At 31.2% G+C, this 25,449-nt stretch overlaps 1 protein-coding gene across 1 annotated transcript in view; it reads right to left on the bottom strand.

Annotated features, from left to right (window-relative positions):
- Positions 1-25,038, bottom strand: part of LOC139504854 (orexin receptor type 2-like) — a 44,456-nt gene extending 19,418 nt beyond the window's left edge. Inside the window, exons 1-3 of the mRNA XM_071294772.1 lie at positions 24,492-25,038; positions 11,441-11,813; positions 2,764-2,887 (exon numbers count right to left, since the gene is read on the bottom strand). Of these exons, the coding sequence (XP_071150873.1) occupies positions 2,764-2,887; positions 11,441-11,813; positions 24,492-24,854 (860 nt within the window). The 5' untranslated portion in view covers positions 24,855-25,038. The remainder of the gene's footprint in view (positions 1-2,763; positions 2,888-11,440; positions 11,814-24,491) is intronic.
- Between the last annotated feature and the right edge of the window lie 411 nt (positions 25,039-25,449).

Genomic DNA, 25,449 nt, shown 5'->3' with positions numbered 1-25,449 from the left:
ACACATTTATTTAAAAAACCAGTTGTTGGCATGACACGGGTTATGTTCTTCTCACATATGTTATATTGGTATGATACTAAACCCCTAACGGGAAGGATTGTGCCTGATGTTCATATGATGAAATCATAATCTTTCAGTCAGTTTAATTGAAGTCTGGAGCTGGCATGTCAGTTAACTGTTAGTAGTCTGTTGCTATTTATGTATTATTGTCATTTTGTTTATTTTCTTTGGTTACATCTTCTGACATCAGACTCGGACTTCTCTTGAACTGAATTTTAATGTGCGTATTGTTATGCGTTTACTTTTCTACATTGGCTAGAGGTATAGGGGGAGTGTTGAGATATCACAAACATGTTTAACCCCGCCGCATTTTTGCGCCTGTCCCAAGTCAGGAGCCTCTGGCCTTTGTTAGTCTTGTATTATTTTAATTTTAGTTTCTTGTGTACAATTTGGAAATTAGTATGGCGTTCATTATCACTGAACTAGTATATATTTGTTTAGGTGCCAGCTGAAGGACGCCTCCGGGTGCGGGAATTTCTCGCTATATTGAAGACCTGTTGGTGACCTTCTGCTGTTGTTTTTTTCTATGGTCGGGGTGTTGTTTCTTTGGCACATTCCCCATTTCCATTCTCAATTTGATGTGTTAAATTGTTGTTCAACATGCAAATGTAATACATTAAGAATATACTTGCTGTCCGGAGAGTAAAACAAAGTAAACATGCAATAATAATCCAAGAGACATTTATAATCCATACAAAAGTTAAAGAAGCTGGATTCTAAACCTTTGTTTTTTTTATTATCAATTTTTTTCAAATACTTTTTTTCAACTTTACATATTCTATTTTAACATTAAACCTTCAGTTTCAATAGCAAACAATAACGTGTTAACACTGAATGTTGTGTTTCTTTGTTGGCATAGTTATTTTATAGTGGTTAAGATAAGGACAAAATGTTTTACATTTCTACTTTGCTTTCTCTTTGTTCTCCAATGTTGTCAACATAATTGAATGTTTAGCGACTGTAATAGAAGTGATAAGTTTAGCTAGTTATAAAACCGGGTTCGATTCACCATTTTCCACACATGGAAATGCTTGTACCAAGTCATTACTATAGTCATTACATAGTCAGGACTATGACAGTTGTTTTCCTATTTATTTGACGTGTTTTGGCATTTGATTTTAGCATTTGTTACGAAATTTTCCTTTCTAATTTTGCTTTGAGTTTGGTATGTTTTATTCCAGAATAGGAGAAGCTAAAATCAAATATGTCGCTCAGCGTTTCCTTCTAGGTGGCGTGACGTAAAAGTGGGTCTTTTGCATTATAAATTCAAGTCCCATTCATTGACGACGTGATAGCCAATTATAAGCATATAATTGTAAATGAATTTCCTATATAATAATTGACATCTTTGGAAATCTATAGCATTCACTTTTTCACTTGGAACAAGCTCGAACTTAAGATAAACTCGTATGAAGTTACTCGAATAAGGTAGAATAGTATGTACAATTTAAATTGGATTTGCACCACGCGACTTTGACCCTTTGATACAAATGTAAATTATATCTTATTTACGTATAATCAAGTCTCTTTTTCTTACTTAATCTAAAGCTAGCACGTTTTTGAAAACTGCCTTTGACTGATAATTACAAATAAGGTTAACTTATTCTAAGGGAATATGCTTGACACTTGACTTTTCGACATATAAGGATAAATTCATCATTCTAAAAAAAGAATTAGGTACAATCATACCACATCTTCTTTTGTTATATTCAATACTTAAACGCAACCCTCTTCACAAATCTCTTCTTGGGTCTTCATTTCTATTTTAATTGTAGCGTTTAAAGATTTTTCGGTTTTTATACAGCAATTATACTACGGAAACGCTTCCGATTTTCAATTGAAAAGGCAGAATGTTTTTAATGTAGGCAATGTTCCTTTGCACAAGAACAAAAGTAAAAAATACATCGACAATCCCCCTATATACGATTACATTGTTGATTTGACAAAGTAATTTGCATATTAACATAATTATTGGTTGGCCATGCATTTTCCTTTGCGATTATACTACTGTTTCGATTTTTAGTGAAAAGGCCGACGAATATTTTTTTAAAGTAGACAATGTTCATTTGTAAACAAACAAAATTAAAAACAAATTCAAAAAAAAATCCTCTTTTAATGGAATTTGATGCGACTGTCATACAAGTGAGAGGTTTATCTACTATAAAACCAGGTTCAATCCACCATTTTCTACATTAGAAAATGCCTGTACCAAGTCAGGAATATGACAGTTGTTATCCATTCGTTTGATGTGTTTGGACTTTTGATTTTGCCTTTTGATTTTTGATTTTCCTTTTTGAATTTTCCTCGGAGTTCAGTATTTTTGTGTTTTTACTTTTTATACGAACAAATTGAACATGTGACATAGTAATTGGTATATTTACATAATTATTGTTTGGCTATGTATTTTCCTATTAGAATGACTGACATAATGATAAAAACTATATGGCAGCTATGCGAAATGTATTCAAATATTCAAAATATTGCTCTGTTGGGTAATGGGTAACAACGTCCGGGTAAATGAGTTAACCATCCCGGTGCTACGGGTTTTTTGAACGACGTGCTTTTAGCCAATCGAAATCTGCGAAATTACCAAGCTAGGGTCAACAGGTATTCTTTTATATATATATATATTTAAAAAAAAATGTTTTATTTTTTACAGGCCAATGTTGACTCTTCATGAACCTTATTTACTGGTAGCCTTACCTGAATATATTACTCAAATAAACCGGAATGTAGCAAACAAAAAACACAATAACTACAACTATCAACATCCGGGCAGTTCGTCGCCTCGCTCTGGATTGTATCGTTGCTGCTTCCGATCTACTATCTGAAATGACAATAACTTACTTTTAAATTTATGCTACTGTTTACAAACACATTATAATTCATTTATGATGTATATAGTAAAGATGAAGAGTAATCTGTCATTATTTTCCAACACGGAACATCATATGTAAGGAAGATTCCATGTTCTTTGGTGAATTGCCTTCATAACTGTGCATTATGTAACAAAAATGTGTATGAATCATATTGAGGGATCTCGCTGGTGGCTTTCGCTATCAGTTGATGTTTGTCCGTTGAGAATTTTGCACTAATAATTGGTGTTTGATTAGACACCAAGTCTACTTCGTTGGATTCTCTCACATAACTAGGCAGTACTTGTTTACAGCTGGAAGATGGAGTTTGCTTGTAGATGTTTAGTGTTGTTTATGAGAGAAGAAAACTAGTTTTTCGTATGTAAAAGTCTCAGAATCAATACTACAATTATTGTTTCGTAATTCATCCTATCTAAGCTTTAGCAGTTGTCTTTAATTACTTGATTTATCTTACAATGGGATAAGGTACACATGAGTGTCAGCATTCGAATCAAGAACAAGACAAATAAAGCCAGATGTATTGTATACAGCACTAACGATGGCTTTAGAATAGAACACAAAAACAAAAACAATTGTCTTTATAATATGTCTATCGCTAAACCGTCACGATCAAAATTAACCATGTGTTATAACTAATAATATGATGAACCCTTTATATAAAGGAGAAATATAAGGCAAAAGTAACCAGATGACTTAAAAAGACCGACAGAGATAGGAATAAAGAACCCTCTATATAATAGGAAAGACAAAGTAATGTTAACAAGAGGACTCTAAAAGACCATAACAACTAGTTCGAAGAAGAAAAAAGATAGTGAAAAAATTAAATTACATTTCAAAAACAAGAAAAAAACAAAAGATTACATTTCAAGAACAAGACAAAATAAACGAAGTAACTGTAGGGCATTAAACGATCAATACAATCAAAAATTAGAATACAGAGAAATGTAACAATTTTGACACATAAGAATAGTTTCTGTAAGAAATTAAACAATCGAGACAAATAGAATAGTATACTCAGGTGTTTCTGCATATATTTTTGGCCTATATTAGAACCAGGAAAATGTGTCGGTTAAAGCAGAATATTGGAGTGCTGAGGTGTAATATGAGGACCATGAGAATGTGTCGGTTAAAGCAGAATGTTGGAGTGCTGATGTGTCATATTAGGCAGGTTACACTGTATATCAGAATGTTGGTGTCCTGAGGTGTCATATTAGGCAGGTTACACTGTATCAAGAGACAGTAAACGATAGATGAATAAAAATTAGAATCCAGAAGATACTAAGCAATCGAGACGAATAAAAATCAGAATCTAGAGGATATGAAGCAATCGAGACACAATAAGAAAAAAAACTATACTATCTAGTGCCAGTTCAACAATCGAAATAAAAACATAGTAACCAGAGGGTAAAACGATCAACACTTAAACAGTTGTAATATTCATTTAACGATGTAGACACTTTCATAGAGTTTCTGGAGGACTAACAAATTATAAATAGACATGAGTTCTACATTTTCTACATAAAAAAAATGACTGTTCCAAGTCAGGAATATGACAGCTGTTATCAATTCATTTGATGGGTATACTTAAACTCATCATAGAATTGTTGACCTTAGATTTTGCCGTTTGATACGCTACTTTCAGTTTTTTTTTCCACAGAGTTCGGTATTTTTGTGATTTTTCTTTTTTCGAACCAAGAACTAAATTCAATGGAAATTCATTTATACTGCCATTATGATATGCTTCAAATGTACATAATCCGTATGCTGAATACTAAAATTTATGATAAAAGGGATGATTTTTCATTTCCTATCGTTAATTATCCGTTTTTAGATGGTGACGTTCCCTTGTCACCATCTTACGGTGTTTATATATCTCAACTTGTACGATTCGCTCGTGTATGTAACAATGTTTTAGATTTTAACGAGAGAAATTTATGTATTACTGAAAAATTATTACACCAGGGTTTTCGATATCACAAACTAGTCAAAACATTTACTAAATTGTATCATCGGTATAAAGACATCATTCGTAAATATAGCTCAACATGCAGACTTCTAATACGTTCAGGTATTTCACATCCAATTTTTTATGGAAATATTCTTTATAAAGCACAAAGGTGTCAGTATTCACCTCAGAAACTTACAAAACCTTTGAATAGACTTATTAAGAAGGGATATATTTTACGATACTGTTGTCAAGTCATTAAAGAGTGCATATTTTAGCGTTAATATTGAGTCACTGATAAGGTCTTTGCATCGGAACTAAACACATTTATTCTAAAAACAGTTGTTGGCATGACACGGGTTATGTTCTTCTCATATATGTTATGATGGTATGATACTAAACCCCTAACGGGAAGGATTGTGCCTGATGTTCATATGATGAAATCATAATCTTTCAGTCAGTTTAATTGAAGTCTGGAGCTGGCATGTCAGTTAACTGCTAGTAGTCTGTTGTTATTCATGTATTATTGTCATTTTGTTTATTTTCTTTGGTTACATCTTCTGACATCAGACTCGGACTTCTCTTGAACTGAATTTTAATGTGCGTATTGTTATGCGTTTTCTTTTCTACATTGTTTAGAGGTATAGGGGGAGGGTTGAGATCTCACAAACATGTTTAACCCCGCCACATTTTTGCGCCTGTCCCAAGTCAGGAGCCTCTGGCCTTTGTTAGTCTTGTATTATTTTAATTTTAGTTTCTTGTGTACAATTTGGAAATTAGTATGGCGTTCATTATCACTGAAATAGTATATATTTATTTAGGGGCCAGCTGAAGGACTCCTCCGGGTGCGGGAATTTCTCGCCACATTGAAGACCTGTTGGTGACCCTCTGCTGTTTTTTTTTTTGTTTTTTATTTGGTCGGGTTGTTGTCTCTTTGACACATTCCACATTTCCATTCTCAATTTTATAGTCCGTATGATATTTAAACAGAACGAGTTTAGAGGGGCGAATATCGTTCATAAATCCGGAAAAGTGGAAGTTATTCTTGAACATGCTGGTTTTCAATATATTCCATTTCCTTTGTTCTCATATGAAGCTTCACATTTCTGCTTAACTTTCTCGATGAACTTTATCTTTTTTAGGGAATCAAAATCGTCTTCATGTTACTCTGAGTTAAGAGAGCACAGAGTATACTATATAATAACACCAAGAAACGTACAGTTTCAAGATTAGCTTTTGATCGACCAAAATGTGTAATATATAGTTCAATGGACTATTTGTAAATTTTGAAGGTATTTAAGATTGTCTTAAAAGGCTGGTTTGGATTAGAGTTAGGGTAAGATTCAATCAATTTGGTTCTAAAGTTTGCTTTAAGAGCATACGATACAGTTTTGATCCCGTATTAAATGTTGATGATAATTTGCATGTAGGCTTTTTTTTTACCTGATTAAATCAAATATGTAATAAAAAATATACCTTCATATGTTACTTTTTTTTAGTAAATTCCGGTTCAAATTTCAAATATTTCTTCAAAATACGGATTTTTGGACATATTTTTCTTTTCGATAGAAATATAGATTTTTTTTTGTTTTAAAAGATAAACACGATCTGTGTTTTGTTAAATTATATGTAATTTATGTGTTAAATACATATTGCATAAATTTGTACATTTCATTTTTACAAATAACACAAATTTATCAAATGTTCATGAATGTAGGAAATAACGTCATTATTTGCTTAATTTTAATCAAAGTTAAAAACAATTGCACTATTTACGTTTTCATAAAAATTGGTACACATAATCTTCTTAAATAATCAAACCAAATGTAATTTTAAAAAAGAGGGGTCAAGAAATCGTTTTCAAGTTGAATCTGTTTGAATGATTAAAATCAGCCGAAAACTGCACCTTTTCCCGATAAGTCACCGTTTGACGTCGCCAAAATAACAATTTACGTGAGCAACGTCATTACCTCCCCTGTAACTGTATCGTATGCCCTTACAGGGGCAATATATATTTGTTTTTACACTCATTAGTAAAAGAAATATAGTAAAATATTGATTCGCTTTCAGCAGCCAGTTTTGTACTACCTCATAGAATCAGTATACATGCGCCCTTCAATCTAACACATTAAGCGTGTTCAGCCATTAAAAGGAAAAGAACGTCAACATTTAAAGTGAAACGAAAGTAATAATTTCATTGAGAGATTCGATCCACAAACAATATTTCGTTTAATTTAACTTATTTATTAAACCTTTAACATGACAACAAACAAAGCTTGACAATAACATAATTACAGTTTTAGAAATCTACCTGTGACGTCACTTTTTGTGGTGTTGTTACATTCATATGACAGACACACAGTTCTTAATTCTGTTGTGTTATATATTTGTGAACTATCCTAAATTAATGTTAGTGCTCGTTGCTATTCTGTGATTAACATCTGTGATGTTGAAATGTACTATTTATTAATGTCATGAGTGTTCTTCATTTATGTATACTGTATTCCCGTTATGTTATACTGTATTTTAGCGGTATATTAAACATTGGCATACAGCGCATGATTTGGGAAGCCATAAAACCGATAATTGTTTCTTAAAATATCTTATACCAAGTCAGGAATATGGTTATTTTTATCTCATAGTGCGTTCTATGTATGTTGCATTGTCATTTGTTTTTCGTTCCACTTCAACGTTCTGTTGTTTTGATGTTTTCCTTTTTGTTAATGGATGTGTATAACTCAATTTTAGTTTGTAACTCGGATTTTTTTTCTCTCAAATTGATTTATGACTTTCAAACAGTGGCGTACTACTGTTGCCTTTATTTTATACCAACATATCCTTTTATTGCGGTATCCACTACCTGTTTTAAAGACATAATGTCCAGAGAAAAACTAATTTTACGTAGTATATGATTGAACATAAATGAAAGTGTATTTAAAAGTTAATAAGGAAAATAAAATTGAGAAATGAAACGGAGAATATGTATAAGAGACAACAACCCGACCAAAAGGCAGGCACTAGTTGTTTTTTTTTAAATACAAAGAATGTTGGCCTATGGCATAAAAATACTCGCGTGCAAATACAAAAACGAGACTGGTTGCTGGCCAAATCACACAAACAAGCCACATTCCATGTACAAAAGTTTATGAAGAGCTGCACACATATTCATGATCGAGAATAATATTGTGCAAAGAAATGTATTTGTATTTCACCCTTATTTTTTTAACACTATGTGACTTACTAATTTTTAAGACATTATCCAACATTATATAAACTAAAGATTTTACCTATATCCATGTTCATTTTTGTATAATGGTTGATTTAGGGAAAAAGTTTACACACGGCAATTATCATTTAAAACGCTGTATTTAGCAATCTGTTTGAGATTTATTCTATTATAATTACAACTTATATTTCACTTTATCACAAAAGGGAATAATACAAACAGTCAATCTCCATCTGTTGGAGAATTTTCAAATCTGATTTGAAATATCAACATCGAATCTTTGAAGTTAATTTATTTTTAACTGCTGAAATTGGAAACAAAAACTGATTTCTATTATTTGATAATTTTATTTAACATCAAAAACCCTTAATGGTATCAAATTCATAATTGAATGATTTCTCTTGATAGCTATCAAATTCTATAGAATACTTTAATTGTTGTGGAAATATTTATCTGTAGCTAGATCATATTAGTTAATAAATACAGCAGAATGGATGCCTTCGTGGGAGTGATAATAAAATCACATGGTAAAGTACTGGTTAAAAACACTTTTCTCGCTACTTAAGATAGGAAACTTTTTACTTTGATATAATCAAAACATTGTTCAAATATTAACGTTGTTCTAGGAATGGTCTGAAAATGATTATTCCAGCTTATTTAATAACTCTACTACATATAAAATTGAGAATTGAAATGGGAAATGTGTCAAAGAGACAACAACCCGGCCATAGTTTTAAAAAAGTACGACTTCTTAAACATCTTGCATACAATCTAAGTCCGTCTTCTCGTAAAATAGTACATTTAAGTTCTCCACACTTAATACTTTACACAAATATTCCTGATTTCCAACTTGAAGACAGGTTAAAATAAGTTTTATTAAAAGAAATAAAGTCAAACGATTGTACTGAAGGCAAAAAGTTGAAATGAAAAACAGCAGGATTCTCGCCAAATTTTGAAGGAATTTAACGCAATTAAAATCGGATAGCGTTGGTCCAGTGGTCTAAGCAGTCAAACTGTTCTATCAATAGCCTGTCAATAATCAATGATAATCAAAATGGTTGTCTTTTTATTGCAATCAGTAAAGTCTCACCCTTTTCTCGTTTATCACAGATAACTTATACCATTTATCATGTATCGTTATTAATTCCGCTATGGAAGCAAATGTGAGGGTGGTGTCCGAAAAATGATTCTAACAATTCAACGGTGCTGTAATAGTTGCTTTTATTTTTGATGGCGAAGACATGTGGAAATAAACTCATCATAGATACCAGGACTAAATTTTTTGTATATACGCCAGACGCTGGTTTCGTCTACAAAAAACTCATTATTGACGATCGATTTAAAAAAAGTTTTAAAGCCAAATAAAGTAAGGAGTTAAAGAGCATTGAGGACCAAAATCCTTAAATGTTTTGCCAAATACAGCTAATTTAATCTATGTATGAGGTATAAATGCCTTAGTATTTCAAAAAATTCAAAATTTCGTAAACAGTTAATTTTTAAATATAACCATATCACAAACTAGTCAAAACATTTACTAAATTTTATCATCGGTATGAGGACATCATTCGTAAATATAGTTCAACATGCAGACTTCTTATACGTTCAGGTATTTCACATCCAATTTTTATGGAAATATTCTTTATAAAGCACAAAGGTGTCAGTATTCACCTCAAAAACTAACAAAACCTTTGAATAGACTTATTAGTAACTAGTTACGATACTGTTGTAAGGTCATTAAAGATTGCATATTTTGGCGTTAATATTGATTCACTTATAGGGTCTTTGCATCGGAACTAAACACATTTATTCAAAAACCAGATGTTGGCATGACACGGGTTATGTTCTTCTCATATATGTTATGATGGTATGATACTAAACCCCTAACGGGAAGGATTGTGCCTGATGTTCATATGATGAAATCATAATCTTTCAGTCAGTTTAATTGATGTCTGGAGTTTGCATGTCAGTTATATTTTACTGCTAGTTATTTATGTATTATTGTCATTTTGTTTATTTTCTTTTGTTACATCTTCTGACATCAGACTCAGACTTCTCTTGAACTGAATTTTAATGTGCGTATTGTTATGCGTTTACTTTTCTACATTGGCTAGATATATAGGGGGAGGGTTGAGATCTGACAAACATGTTTAACCCCGCCACATTTTTGAGCCTGTCCCAAGTCAGGAGCCTCTTGCCTTTGTTAGTCTTGTATTTTAGTTTCTTGTGTACAATTTGGAAATTAGTATGGCGTTCATTATCACTGAACTAGTATATATTTGTTTAGGGGCCAGTTGAAGGACGCCTCCGGGTGCGGGAATTTCTCGCTACATTGAAGACCTGTTGGTGACCTTATGCTGTTGTTTTTTTCTATGGTCGGGTTGTTGTCTCTTTGGCACATTCCCCATTTCCATTCTCAATTTTATATCATGATAATTCATTTCAGCACAAACAGTTCTGACCACTGGGCTTGTAATACCCTCGGGGAAATAAATCTCCACCAGCAGTGGCATCGAATTAGTGGTTGTAAATAAATACCAGGACTAAATTTTGTATGTTTAACCACAGCATAAGGAATTTACCCTCTTCGATAAAATAAATGCCTATAGAGTGTATCAGAAAATTTGAAAGTATAATGTCAAATAACGTATAACGATAAGTTTGCAATCAGCTAGCTAGAATGTGACTACCTCATTAAGTGTTTTAATTTATGACTCATTCGGAACCAAAACAATTCAGATACATAGTTTTACTATTCCTTATTAATCGCAAACGTAAGGATAGAAAGGTAACCCTTTCAAATGACGGAATATAACTCTTTTTTGACCGATGACGAGTTAAAAGTAGAGTAACAAAACATACCAGTCAAAAGCTGTAACAAATCAAAGAAATAGAAAACATCTGTTATATTTCTGACTTAGAACAGGAATGTTTAGATCAAAATGTCCTAAAACTCAAACTAATTTTCTGGTGATAATATAATCAAGGAAGTACAGGACATGCTTCCATTCCAGTTATGAAAATTGACTTTAGTAAAATCAACGAAGTATAAGGATACTTATGCTTGGATTTCTAAAAGACGGAATGTCATAATGACAGCTCAGATCAAAATTGTAAGTTCCAAAAAAGGTGTGCCAAATATGGCTAAGGAAACTTTTTCTAATGGTGTTTTTTTCTGTTTTGACAACCCTTAACCAATTTCATCTTTGTCGTACATTTTGACGTTTTACTCCTTATGTATAGCTTAGACTCACTCGCTTCGATTATTAGCAAGTCTAATTTTTAGATTCTGTTATTTTTCATAAATAAGTTTCTCAGTACAGTATGCATACTTACCTAAAGCAACAGAACCTGATGTACTGCTTCTCCATAAACACAAAGCGATGCGAATGTATGTATACGTCATTATGAGGAATGGAATCAGGAAAAATATTACCATCAAAAATATCTGGAATATGTATTCCTGGTTGAAATCGGATGATACACAACTTGTTAGCAATACAATTGATACAGGAACTAAATCGTCATGAATTGATGTCATAAACATCAGGTATGGACACGAAGACACTAGAGAAAGTATCCATATTATGATCACAGCAAGAGCTGTTCGGAACCTGGAGCCTCGGAATGACAATGGTCGGCAGATAGCTAAGTATCGTTCAACTGATATAGCAGTCAAGGTCACAACAGATACTAGCACACTGACACACTGAAAAATAACAAGAAGGTATTAGTACATATTGGCAGTATTCTTTATCCTGCAAAGCAGATATACGTGTATTACATCAAGTACAAGATTTAAGTATTAAGTAAATAAAAAGAAAAGAGAGTATTTGATATTCCACACAGTGAGATAAGATAAGATCACTATGTGAAAAAAATAAAATTCACTCTGTACAAAAATCAAATGAGTAATCATTAAACCTTTGAATATGAAAATAAGAAGATATGGTGTTATTCCTAATAAGACAATTCTTCACAAGTGACACAGAAATCAGAACCAATAGTTCATCGTATGGCCTTAAACAACGAGCAAAAAAACCATAATGCATAGTCAGCTATAAAAGGCATCAAAATGACAAATGTAAAACAATTCAGAAAACTAACGGCCTGATTTACATACAAAATAATGACCGAAAAACAAATATTTTATCAGCAACAGACAATAACCACTGAATAAGGACGGGCACATTATATTCATTTAGTTTGAACGCACCAAACCTCCCCATACATGCATGTAACAGTACAAAAACAGTACAACAAAAGAACAAACTAGAAAAATCAGTAGAATAGGGTTTGATTCATCAAATTAAAAACCCAGAAATACATTTTACAAAAATAAACAGTGAACATGGCAGGGTAGTTATACATACCCACCACAAAAAGACACTTAGTACAGATCTGAGAGTACTCACAGTTACTGACAGCTATTTCAAAACCAATAACAACTAATACAAAATCCTCTAAGACTAAGACAATAACAATCAAAACCAAGGAGTAAAAAAGACTCACAAAACCAAAGGACATTTCCATCAACAGTTATAAAAAATAAATAAGATGCAACAAGAATTCCACTAAAAACCTGGAGTGAAATCAAGTGCTCCGGAAGGGTAAGCATTTCCTGCACCGTATACGGCACCCGTCGTGTTATTTCTTTGTACAGTTCGGTAATAGTGGAAGGTTATTATGACTGAGGAAGAATATCAGATAGGATTTCTGACACACTTTTGTCATAGTGGCCAATCAGGTCATGATGGCGACCGTAAAATTTCTAGAGTGATGACCTTAATTTGATTGATTCATAGCCCTGTCTTAGTAACTTTTGAGAAAGCAATATACCTCGTTCAACAAAATCAACGTACTTTGAGCTAGCTCTAGAGTAACGTATCAATTGAGACACATATACTCCATATGCTGGTGCCGCTGGGATGTTGCTACACAGAAATGGAAAGTTGACTACAGGAAAATTAAAATCATCGCGTTTGTCATAAACCTACCATCAGTAGTCATTTCGAGAAAAAGGTTAAAATATGAAGCAGGTTTATCTATGTCGGTAGTATCTCTAACATCGTCATTATCTATTTATGCACATTTGAAGACTTACGCGGAACACAGACTTAAATTTCAGAAAGTTATTTATCCAAATACAGCTAAAGTTAACTTTTCCTGAATTGAGCAGACTGAATATCATCATTTAAAAAATATAACTTCAAAAAGATTAATGAAATTTATTAATTTGTAATGTTTCTTATACCTCCGTTTTAAAAAAAAACTTCAATAATATAATCTGCACAAAAGTTTAATCTGTCATCAATCCTTATTTCAAGGCTTCGGTAATTAATATCACGAAAAGAATTATAAAATCCATAGAATATAACAATAAAATAAGGATGCCAGGCTTTTAAAAACAACTTAGATAATGTTTCAATACAAATAAAATTACAAGAAATACTGAACACCGAAGAAAATTAAATCAGAAAGTCCTTAAGGTTGCAGTCTTGTAAATTGACTGCTCCATAGGCTTACATGCAAAACAGCTGATCTTTGAAAATAAAAAAAATAAAAAATGTTACATAGAAATTTTTTCATGTTCATATCATGTATGTACAATTGTGAAATTGTGATTTAATCGAAAAAAAAGTGGGTCATGCCACGAAGAATTAAAAGTTACGTAATCCTGAAGTCAAAACTTTTTTTTCTACTTTCTGTTTGCTGTTTTTACTAGGCCGCACCACTTCCAGTTAACATGATATCCTTCCACTTTCCTGGATTGATATCCCCCAAAAGATTGTTTCCCTCCATGTTTTGACATGTACCGGAAACTGGAGTTGTAATACAAGACTGGTAGCTTAATCACATGGCAAAATCAAATGACAAAACATATCAAACGAATGGACACCAACTTCCATATTCCTGATTTGGTACAGGCATTTTCAAATTTATAAAATGGTGGATTGAACCTGATGTTATAGCGCTAAACCTCTCACTTATACAACATTCTCATCAAATTCCGTTATATTTACAACAATGCGTGAACAAAACAGACATAATAAACAAAATAGTCAAAATATGGGTACAGAAGTAATCACTGTGATGCAATCTCAAAACAAACAATCATTTACAAAAAAGGAACTATCACCCAAGCGAAAAATGGTAGCATTAGGACTCATTCATTTTCAATTCTCAATTAAGATACTACAATGGTTCTCATTTTATCTGAGATCACTTTTGTGACCGGTGATAGAATGAGAGAACCATGGTTTATTTTTCGTGGAAATAATACATATAAAAAATAAAATCACAAAGATACTGAACTCCGAGGAAAATTCAATCGGAAAGTCCCGAATCAAATGGCAAAATCAAGTGATAAAACACATCAAACGAACTGCTGTCATATTCCTGATTTGGTACAAGCATTTTCAAATGTTGAAAATGGTGGATTGAACCTGTTTTTGTAGCGCTAAACCTCTCACTTATACGACAGTCTCATAAAATTCCGTTATATTTACAACAATGCGTGAACAAAACAGACATAATAAATAAAATAGTCAAAATATGGGTACAGCAGTAATCACTGTGATGCAATCTCAAAACAAACAATCATTTACAAAAAAGAAACTATCACCCAAGCGAAAAATGGTAGCATTAGGACTCATTCATTTTCAATTCTAAATTAAGATACTACAATGGTTCTCATTTTATCTGAGATCACTTTTGTGACCGGTGATAGAATGAGAGAACCATGGTTTATTTTTCGTGGAAATAATACATATAAAAAATAAAATCACAAAGATACTGAACTCCGAGGAAAATTCAATCGGAAAGTCCCGAATCAAATGGCAAAATCAAGTGATAAAACACATCAAACGAACTACTGTCATATTCCTAATTTGGTACAAGCATTTTCAAATGTTGAAAATGGTGGATTGAACATGGTTTTATAGTGCTTAACCTCTCACATGTATGACAGTCGCATCAAATTCCATTATATTTACAACGATGCGTGAACAAAAGAAACATAATAAGTAAAGTAGTCAAAATATTGGTACAGCAGTCATCACTGTGTCACATTCTCAAAACAAACACATATTCAACAAAAAAGCACAACAATCATCTATCAAATTAAAAAAACCATATTCATTGTTTCAAGTGTTTGACGTCAGAAAAAGTAAATTTCACATAGAAAGAAATTTTGTCGTTTAAAGTATTTTCCAAAACATTATAATTTCACATGGGGAATGGTGGTATACAGGGTTAAAAAAATCCAAAGTTATGTTAGACGTAGAATTATAGAATTTCACATACCCTTCTAGGGAAGTTAGAACACAATCAACCAGGCGTTGGTTCATTTCACTCTGTTATTTTTTATAATCAATTGAGACCAGAAATCTTATTTGGTTTGCTATAACTGTCATCGAAATTGTGACCACATAACTATTGACTGTATAGAAGAAACTTAGCTCATTAAATCATGTCATTTTTTATGGTTTAACTGGCAATCCTGGTTAAACATTACTGATTTATGCTAACATTTTTCTGTAACTAATGTAAACTGCAATTCTTTTGAAAATGGGTCAAGGATATATTCAGACAGTCGGTAATCTTATAAATTTTATTTAGAAATAAATATGGTCAGAGGACCTTATGAAAAATAGCAAGCGTAGATTTATCAAATCTGGTACGAATGAAATTATACATTTGGTTAATTGAACGAATCGTACCTGAATTGACAAGATATTTAGAAACAATCACAGTGATTATTTGAATGTTATACGTTTCTACAAGGACTTCTGTGTGGTAACGAAATCACCAATTTGCTGATACAAAACAATTTTCAGCAGGAACTTGTCAGTTGTATAAATACTTTCTAATTGAGTGATTTGATAACCTGTTTAAAACGAAACTTATATTGATTTTATTGATATTAAAACTTACATTTTATCACAATCAACTGTATAAAAGTATGAAAGTTTATAAGATAACATCTTTTATGTGGTGTAATTACAAAAAACTTTCAACTTTTATTGCTTTCATTAGAATGGATATCGATGCAGTTTAGTTTACAAATGGACCATTGTCAAAATAACACATTAAATATCATTATTCGTGAAGTGTTAATGATTATGTCGAAGATTAAACAACAAATCGTTCAATTTATGTAGTGAATGGATAAAATAATAACTTATACGACAATTTGACTAAAACTAAATCTCCAATGTAGGGAAATAAACTAGCAGTCTGCATCAGTTTAACTGTTGATATGCAAATGATTTCACTTCTGTTGAATAAAACAAATGATTTATGTAATTCATATGAATAAAATCATTTCTGTTGGTGGCAATATTCAACTAATTTATTAAGGAAATTGTTTTTATAGGTTAAGGTTCGGTCTTCAACACGTAGATTTGGCTCACACCGAACAGCAAGCTATAAAAGGCCACCACAAATACTAGTGTTAAACCATTCAAACGATAAAAACGACGGTCTCTTCTATATAAAAAACAAAAAACTAGAAACACTTATGAAGCACATCATCAAACGACAACTACTGAACATCAGATTCCTGACTTATGACAGGTGCAAATAATTGAAACAGGTTTAAACGTTCAAAAAGGCACCAACCTTAACCCTTACCTGAAACAATAGGGTAACATCTCAACATAGAAATACACACTATAAAATATTAATTGAAATGACTTAACTCAATCAAAAGACATATTACACTGGACGAATAAATATGATCTATGATACAATACAAATACAAAATCATTAAAAGGGGTGAATATATAAAAGAAACAGTAGTATTCGGCTGTGATATGTTCAATTTCAAGAAAACAAAATAACTATTATATACACAACAAAAATATTTGTATTGTCAGGTATACAGTTTTAACGGAATATGTTTCACAAAATAAATATTTTTGTTATTCATAGTATGAGGACGTGAACATTTACACTAATGCCAAAACCTTATCAAAGCTGATATTTCGACAGATATACCCCCTGCATAAGTAAACATTCAATAACGAAAAGGCATTGCGTATAGTATCAACAGGTTAAATTAACAAGAAATAACGATTTGAGAGTTATCGCAGTTACTAACAAAATTTCACATTTTTCTTAAAGGAAAATTGACTTTTGAACAAAAACATATATTTTTACGAGACCTCAATCGATTTATGAATTTCGAACATCGGTATACTACTATTGATTGCCTTTATTTAAGATATAAGGGGTCAATGTGATTGTTTTGGTTTGGTTTTTTTTACCTCTGAGATAAAAACTTTGTCATCACTATAAATCCCTCTTTGTTTTGACGTTTAAAAAAGTCGCTGCATTTTATAAATTCAACACTGTCGTACGGGATCCAGAAATTTTAGTTTGAGATAGTACGAATCAATGCTATTTATTGTATTTTTAAAGTAAATAGTATGTATTCGCCCTAACCCTTATATCTCTCCGTTAATTTCACGTCTTTTCATACGAACCTCTGTGTTGTTTTGAAGTTCACGTAGCTTATTTGATATGTCATCAGTATATTTTGGGATAAAGAAATAATCACAGAAAAAAACAAGACTTTAAACCAAGTAATGTACAGATTCTCGAAAATATTTGTGGCGTACCGATCTAGAAACGTTTCAATTACAAAAAATATTCCAAAAGTGTTTTTTTTTAATTGAGATAATTTTAGGTAGTTTTGTGTTTCCTTTTTTTTTTGGGGGGGGGGTATGTAAATTTAATAATTTGTTTTAATTTCTATTTCTCGAAGTTGTAATTTTGAATATTTTTAAATGCATACAGCATTTTAAATAAAACCACATTACCCCCAATTGTTTGTACTGGTGATTACAATACAAACTGTTAAATAAAGGCAACAGTAGTATACCGCTGTTCAAACTCATAAATCCATGGACAAAAAACAAAATCGGGGTAACAAACTAAAACTGACAGAAACGCATAAATATAAGAGGAGAACAACGACACAACACAACAATGTAACTAACACACACAGAAACGGACCAAGCATCAGACAAAATCCCACGAGAATAACAAATATAACATCAAAACCAATTACATGAATATTTATACGTTTTCATCATTTTTTCAGTGTTTCTATCCATACATTTTGCTTGTGTGTATACATGGATAACAAGAGATATTGGTTATGTATTATATAAAACTCTTACCACATCTTACTACAATGTATTTCTATCTTAAAGTAAATATTGGTTTAAGCCAAATATAACAGAACATTTTTGTACCAAATCAGGAATATGACAGTTTTTGTCCATTCGTTGTCAATTGATTTTGCCATTTGATAAGAGACTTTCCGATTGAATTTTCCTCGGAGTTCAGTATCTTTGTGATTTTAATTTTTGACACATAACCAAATTATAATGATATATATTACTATTTCCAAATATAAAATAAAAATTGTACAATTGTAGCTCACTGATCATGTTATTTTAATGCATCAATGATTGTGAAAATTTTACACATTTTCTAAGAATTCGCTGTAAAACAAATAATGATGACTTATGTGACAAAATAGGAAGATTAATGACAAAAAAAGACACGATAGCTATTACAAAATGAAATTTAAATAATTTTATGGGGTAATTGTACTCCTTCCCTGCTAGAATACATAATGGAATATTTTACTGTTTATTGCTTTATTAATCTGAGAATATCTGAAATTTTTGTACTTATGAGTTATGATTAAAGTTTATTAATTCGATTAAAAATATTTTATAATTATAAAATACAGTCAAAATTATAAAACTATATCAATTGCTTTTCCTCTTATAAATGACTAATTATATATACAATATTAGGTCATGAAAGAAAAATATGACTTTTTTTGTATGAAGCTGAGAAACTGGGGAAGGGCGAGGTTCTACCGAGTTTTTCCACGGTTTTGAGCCGAGTACAAAAAAGTTTATATTTTTATGACATTGACCTAATATCGTTTTTATACTGCAACTTAAAGAAATACAATGATAGCTTTTTAAATCGTAACACAACTGTCAAACTTTTTTTCATCCCTAAATGAACCCCTGATTGTGGAGAAAATGTTCCATGATGAAATTGACATTATACAAAATATAACTGTTACTATATTTAGGAAATAAACACAACTAGTTGCAGTATAAAATATTAAATCAATTGACTTTCTTCTTATAATTGACCTTTAATATAAGAAAGAAATTGAAATTCTCCCTCAAAATCTACTTTTTTTTTAGAACAGATTTTAAAAGGACTATCAACATTAATATGTCGAAACGAAAACTATATATATATCAAAATTGATACACCTGCAGTATACATTGTAATTGAACTTATAAATTTCACAAGTTGTCAAAAAATATAATGACTGGTGACGGTATTTGAATGCCGAAAAGTTTTTGACTTTTTAAATTTAACTGGATAGTGAATTTCACACCATTGAACCACTGAAGAAACATTTGAGTTGTATGAATCTGTTTTTGATTTAGAGAATACAAAAAATCTAATGATGAAAGTCGAGTATATGACATATGTTTGCTAGTTGTAGGCACAGTTATGTTTGACAAATACTCCTATTACTATATGCTAGTGGTTAACTGTAATGCACATATCATGAACACTTCTACGAAAATCAGAAAGTTTTCAGACTCTAAATTGGACCGAGTTAATCATATAAAACATTAGTACTTATAAAAACATTTCAGCCTCGAACTATATGAAGTGTACCATGAACTGACATTGTTGTGTTGCATCATACTTAAGGTGGTTCTAAAAACTAACAATCTACAATGTATGTTTAGTTTAAAAACTTTCCTAAATAACAGTTATGGGTGTTCGCAAGTTATAATATAACATAAGTTTAAGTAACGAGTTACCTTCATATTCATTGTTCTAAATTACTACTCATAATTTAACTAGTTCTTTTAAAACTTCTGTTTAGAGCCATGATAAAGTAAGTATAATCTTGTTAGAAATACTGCATCATCTTTTTACAGCCTAAAAGTACCTATGTACAGTTATGATATCGTAGAAAATAAGATCCAAAGACATGAACAGGATAGTTTCTGCCCTTTAACATTACGATAATGAAATATTGATAAGACTTAGCTTATATTTTCTGGATTACGTGTTTCTTCGGATTACAAGTTATTGAAAAACAACAAGTGTTCAATAAATGTTATGTCTCTTTTTCATATTTTATTTATCTTTAAGAATGTTCGTATGATATGCTGGTTTTATTTTCGTGGTATTTGATGCAGTAATAATGAGATAACTTTAGGTACTTGTGAAAAAACGAGCACACTTAAATCAATTAGACCGTATGTCTGGTATCAAATATGGCGGACAAATTGAACAGTTGTTGCCAATGCACCATTATTTATTTCAGGCTTCTTCTACTTTTTTTCTTTCACTTTTAAACTTTGTTAGACCAAATGACAGGATATAGCTGTTGACTTTTCTCGGGTTTACAGAAATTAACTTGTAATACCAATGATAGGAATGTACTTTGAGTGGCGTGTAATGAACATGAGAGTATTTTCTAGTTAATTGTTTCCTAGTATAAGTAGAGGTATACAACAATCAGCACTAAGGATTTGTCAACATTTTATTGTATTAAAGCTTTATTCATCATTAGCTGATTGATTGACACTTGAGTTAAAGCAGATATCTTCCTCGTATCGACCTTGCAATCTCAAAACAAAATACTCTCATTGCTGTCTTTGAATCTGAAGGAAAATTTATTCAAACTTTATGAACACAATTTTAAAAAAACTTCAAATTTCGAACAAATCCAGTAAATGACAAGGAGGTTATCAATTTTTAAACTTTATTATTACGTTTAAAAATAGTTCATTTATTCCTTGAAGTACAATTTGTGTACTTGTTGATGCCGTTTCTATATTACATATCTATATGTAAGCATGTTTAGGGTTTTGACTGATATGGGTATATTTTTTATTGCGATTCAATACAAGCATCGTTCAAGTTTACATTAAATCAAATACTTTTTTTTAATGTTTATTGTTACAATTTGTAGCAGATAGAAAACATTTAATATGCCTGGTTATGTTTCAAGCTTGGTTACACCACCTATTGCAATAAAACATGTACATAGAAATGTTAGTGGCTTTCAGTTCATTTTCTAATTCTTTTATTGTCGTAATTGAACCTTAAAAACAAGTTCCGTGGTTCAGATTCAAACTGCAAGATGAACCAAGCAGCAATATTATTATGGGACCGAAAAAGTGGTGGATTAAACCTGGTTCTATAGTTAGCTAAACCTCTCGCTTGGAACTTATGAACGTGATCAGAGGGCAATATAGACATTACTTTTCCAGCAAATCCATGAAGGGTATCAAACAGAACAAAAGATGATGTTGGAATTCCGACAGCATCTTCTCTATTTTCAGTTCCGTAATAAGCTATAATTAAAATTGCTTTATACAGGCCGAAGAGAAGGAGACATGAATATCTAAATAGACTTTCCGTTTCAAATTTTCCTCGGATTTCAGTTTTTTTTGTGATTTTACTTTTTATGAAGTATTTGTAGTTTCAAGGATATAATGTTACCAAAACGTTTATCATGTTGAGACAGACAACCATCGCTGACATTAACAAGCAGTGCAAGTAACAAGAAAATGTTGTTAATTAATCATCATTGTGGTTAGAATCAAATGTGTTCTAATTTGCATCGGAATCAATATTTCAAATGCCATTTAATGTAGTAATACCTTAATTGTTGAATTGATTTGGTTATCTCAACATGACCTGGAAGTCTTACTTCTTAATGAAGATTATTCAAAGTTTTCATCATTGCAAGCTGAAGGTAATGTGAAATGGACTTATTACAAACATTCTTTTGACAAGAATCTTGAAACATAATAGCAAAACTTTGCAATTAAGACTTTTCAAATTTTCAATGGCTTCGAAGACATCAAATCACAAGTTTAATCAACTTCTGTCTGAATTCAAAGATAGACGTACTTCAGAAAAACCACTAGATATCTATAAACGTATTCTACTGAACGCTGTTACCAAGCTAAAAGTCTAAGACATAAACTAAATAAAACAAATAGAGTGAAATACACGTAAAATAAACGTATAATACTTCGATCACTAACAATGTGTGACCACTTAACCATATAAAAATGGTCATTGTTTTCGCCTGAGAAAAATTATATGGCCATCATTACTGGTCATTACCTTGATTATACATAAAACATGACAGTAAAACAGTTGAGCTTGTTTCAGAAACTTTAAAAACTTTCAAACGTAATCCAATGTGATTATCATATCATATCCAAATCTCTATAATCGTTTATTTGACGATAAATTGGCTTCACCTAACAAACACAGGCATTCATTTGATGCGATGATCAATTGGCTTCACTTAAAAAACACAGTTATTCATTCGATGCGACAATTAATTGGCTTCACATAACAAACACAGCCTTTTCATTCTGTGTAAGTGTTCGAATGTTACAAAATTTATAATTAAACTGAAATGTTGTTGATTTTCCAAAAAATCAAAGGGAAATATCTAATCATGTTGTTGGTAATTTCTTCCTGATACGAATTTTAAAATAAGCTGTAGAAAATCATGCATTAATGAACCATTTCATATAAATAGTTTTATAACATCAGAAAACACACATGTTTGTAAGTAATTGTGTGTATTCACTAAATGTGTTACGGAATAAAAATAACATTGCATTAATTGGTATACCGGACATTTGGTTTTAAAAAATAAAAAACCTATTTGGTTCAGAAGCTTTCTAAAAAACTTGCGTTTCTTTAAAAATGTGTCGGAGAAAAATTGTCTACTGTTATGAATTATAAGCATGTCAGTTAATATGCACATACTTCTCAGTAAATGGATACTCATAGTATTGTTATAACTAGAAAATCAAATAGGGTAAGGTCAAATGAACAAAATCTTATTTCATTGTGAAACATATCTATTTCAAGGAAGTTTTTTTTCCTTTTTTGTTGCGTCATGGGAAAATCATACATATACAACTTTAAAGAATATATAAAGTCGGCAGTGAATACATTTAAAAGTGTGTTAAGTTATGTAACCTGTACCCGTATGGTGACTTGTTGTTTATCATATCTTTGCCATATCGAGGTCTTATTGGCAGTATTATAAGATGTACCCTTTTACATACAATACCAATATATAAATATAGGTGACCCGGAAGGAAGAGAGTGTCTTTTGTAAATTCTTATAGAATTTGTTTAAATTCCAAATCTCTGAAATCAACCCGTTTTCTAATACACTGGAGAAACCGGCTTCACTGATAACGAACTATTTCTAACATCGTGCCAGCAACTAATGATTGTTTATTTTATATGACAACCATTAACGTGAAAGATAACGTGACAGTAATTAACAAGTCTTTAAAGTTCTAATTAAAAATGTACCAAAATGCGTATTATATACACGGGGTAAAAAAAGTTAAATCACTTTTGAAGAATTGTTAACCTTTTTTGCGTTTCCAAATATACAGTACAGTGGAACCAATTCAGATTTCCTAAAATATACGTATTACAGTCAACCCAATTCAGCTTCCAAAATGTATGTGTAGCAGTAGAACCGATAAAATTTTCCCCTCTGTATATTTAAGCAAAACGAAAATATTCTAAATATATTCTTACAATATTTAATATCATAAAAGAATTGTGTAATAGTTGAACCAATTCGGCGTAATTAAATATGTGTGTAAACAGTTGAACCAATTTGAACTTTTCATAATATACGAATCACTGTCGAACTTATTCAGCAAAATATCATGGTCATAAAAATAAAAAAAATCAGCAAGGTCAACGGAATTACATGGGTCATATGTAAGAAAAGACTCGCTTGGGGTTAAATTCGAATGTGTTTAGTGAACCTATTACTAGTACATTTCTTTATACCCTATATAAGGATTTGTATAATATGCAAACATTTGCTCCTCCTAATGATCGTTTCTATTCCTTTAATAAGATTTGCACAAGTTATCATTGTTGTAAAAATATAGTCCATTACTAAAGAAATATATACAAATGTTTAGATAAAAATCATTTCCGTAATAAAGATAGGTTGTGAAAAGAAATTTATTTACTCTTTTGTGTTGACATCTGTTGTAAAAAAAACTGTAGAATTAAATCTATACGTTTAGAACGATAAGAAGATATTTTTTAATCGAAACGGTAGTAGCAAAGTTATATTTATTCAGTTATAGGTGTTTCCCCAACGCTATGTCCCTCTTTTTTCTTGCATAGAAAGAGATTAGTTGTTTTAACACAACAACTACTTACCGGTTAATATGTAAGGAGAGAGAGAGAGAGAGAGAGAGAGAGAGAGAGAGAGAGAGAGAGAAATGATAAGTCTTACCTGTAAATATGTAATGATCTTGCACATCGTCTCTCCAAGGAACCATGTCTGGGCAATATCATGTATAACGGTTGGTGGCAAGCATACAAGTAGTACTAAAAAATCGGCTATGGACAAATTAACCAAGAAAAAGTTCGTCGTATTCCGTAGGTGAACATTACTCCATACAGCGTAAAATACTAAAATGTTACCAATTAAACCAAATAAAAAAACTATACTAAATAAGGCAATATAAATCCATTCATAAAAATTCGGAAAAATATATTTCATAAGAATTGTGTATGCCTGGTCTGTTTTATTATGTCTGTCCAAACATAGAAGATCAAAGTAATGACACTCCGTGGTATCATTCGTGGCGTTCATTCTGAATTATGTTACGTATTGATTAACTTCCTTCTTTAAATACCCCCACACTAATCGTCATATATATATATATATCAATCAACCAAACACATTTTAAGCTTCACAGGAATTTAATTAACAAATTACCTCTGTTTCGAATAATTATAAAACATGCATGTTCATCAACTGAGTAAATCAGATGTTTTTGTAAATTACAGAAATGTTATAGCCGAGTATCTTCTCAGAACCCTGCGATAATTGATACTTCACTTAAAGAAGTATTCAAACTGTCACGCATATTGACTTATTACTACAAGGAGTCGAGATTATGTGAATCGAGGCTACCTCTGACATTAGAACTGAAATATGCTCGATTAATACTCTGTAAAATAAATTACTTTAGAAACACAAAACCGTTTAATTGCTATAAAAGCTTGAATAAAAACCCAATATGATGGAATGTAGTTTCAAATTTGAAATAAAACGAGCCCAGCATTACATAATGAGATTCATCTTACAAAAAATAATATCTTAAACATATTATAAAATGTTTTCTTCTTATATGTTGCTTTAAAATTACTATAATTGCATATGTCAATGTTCAATTACATTAAAG

Source organism: Mytilus edulis, chromosome 1 (genome assembly GCF_963676685.1).
Source record: "Mytilus edulis chromosome 1, xbMytEdul2.2, whole genome shotgun sequence".
NCBI lineage: Eukaryota > Metazoa > Mollusca > Bivalvia > Mytilida > Mytilidae > Mytilus > Mytilus edulis.
The sequence above is the reverse complement of the archived record's forward strand: the minus strand, read 5'-3'. Positions and strand labels throughout refer to the sequence as shown.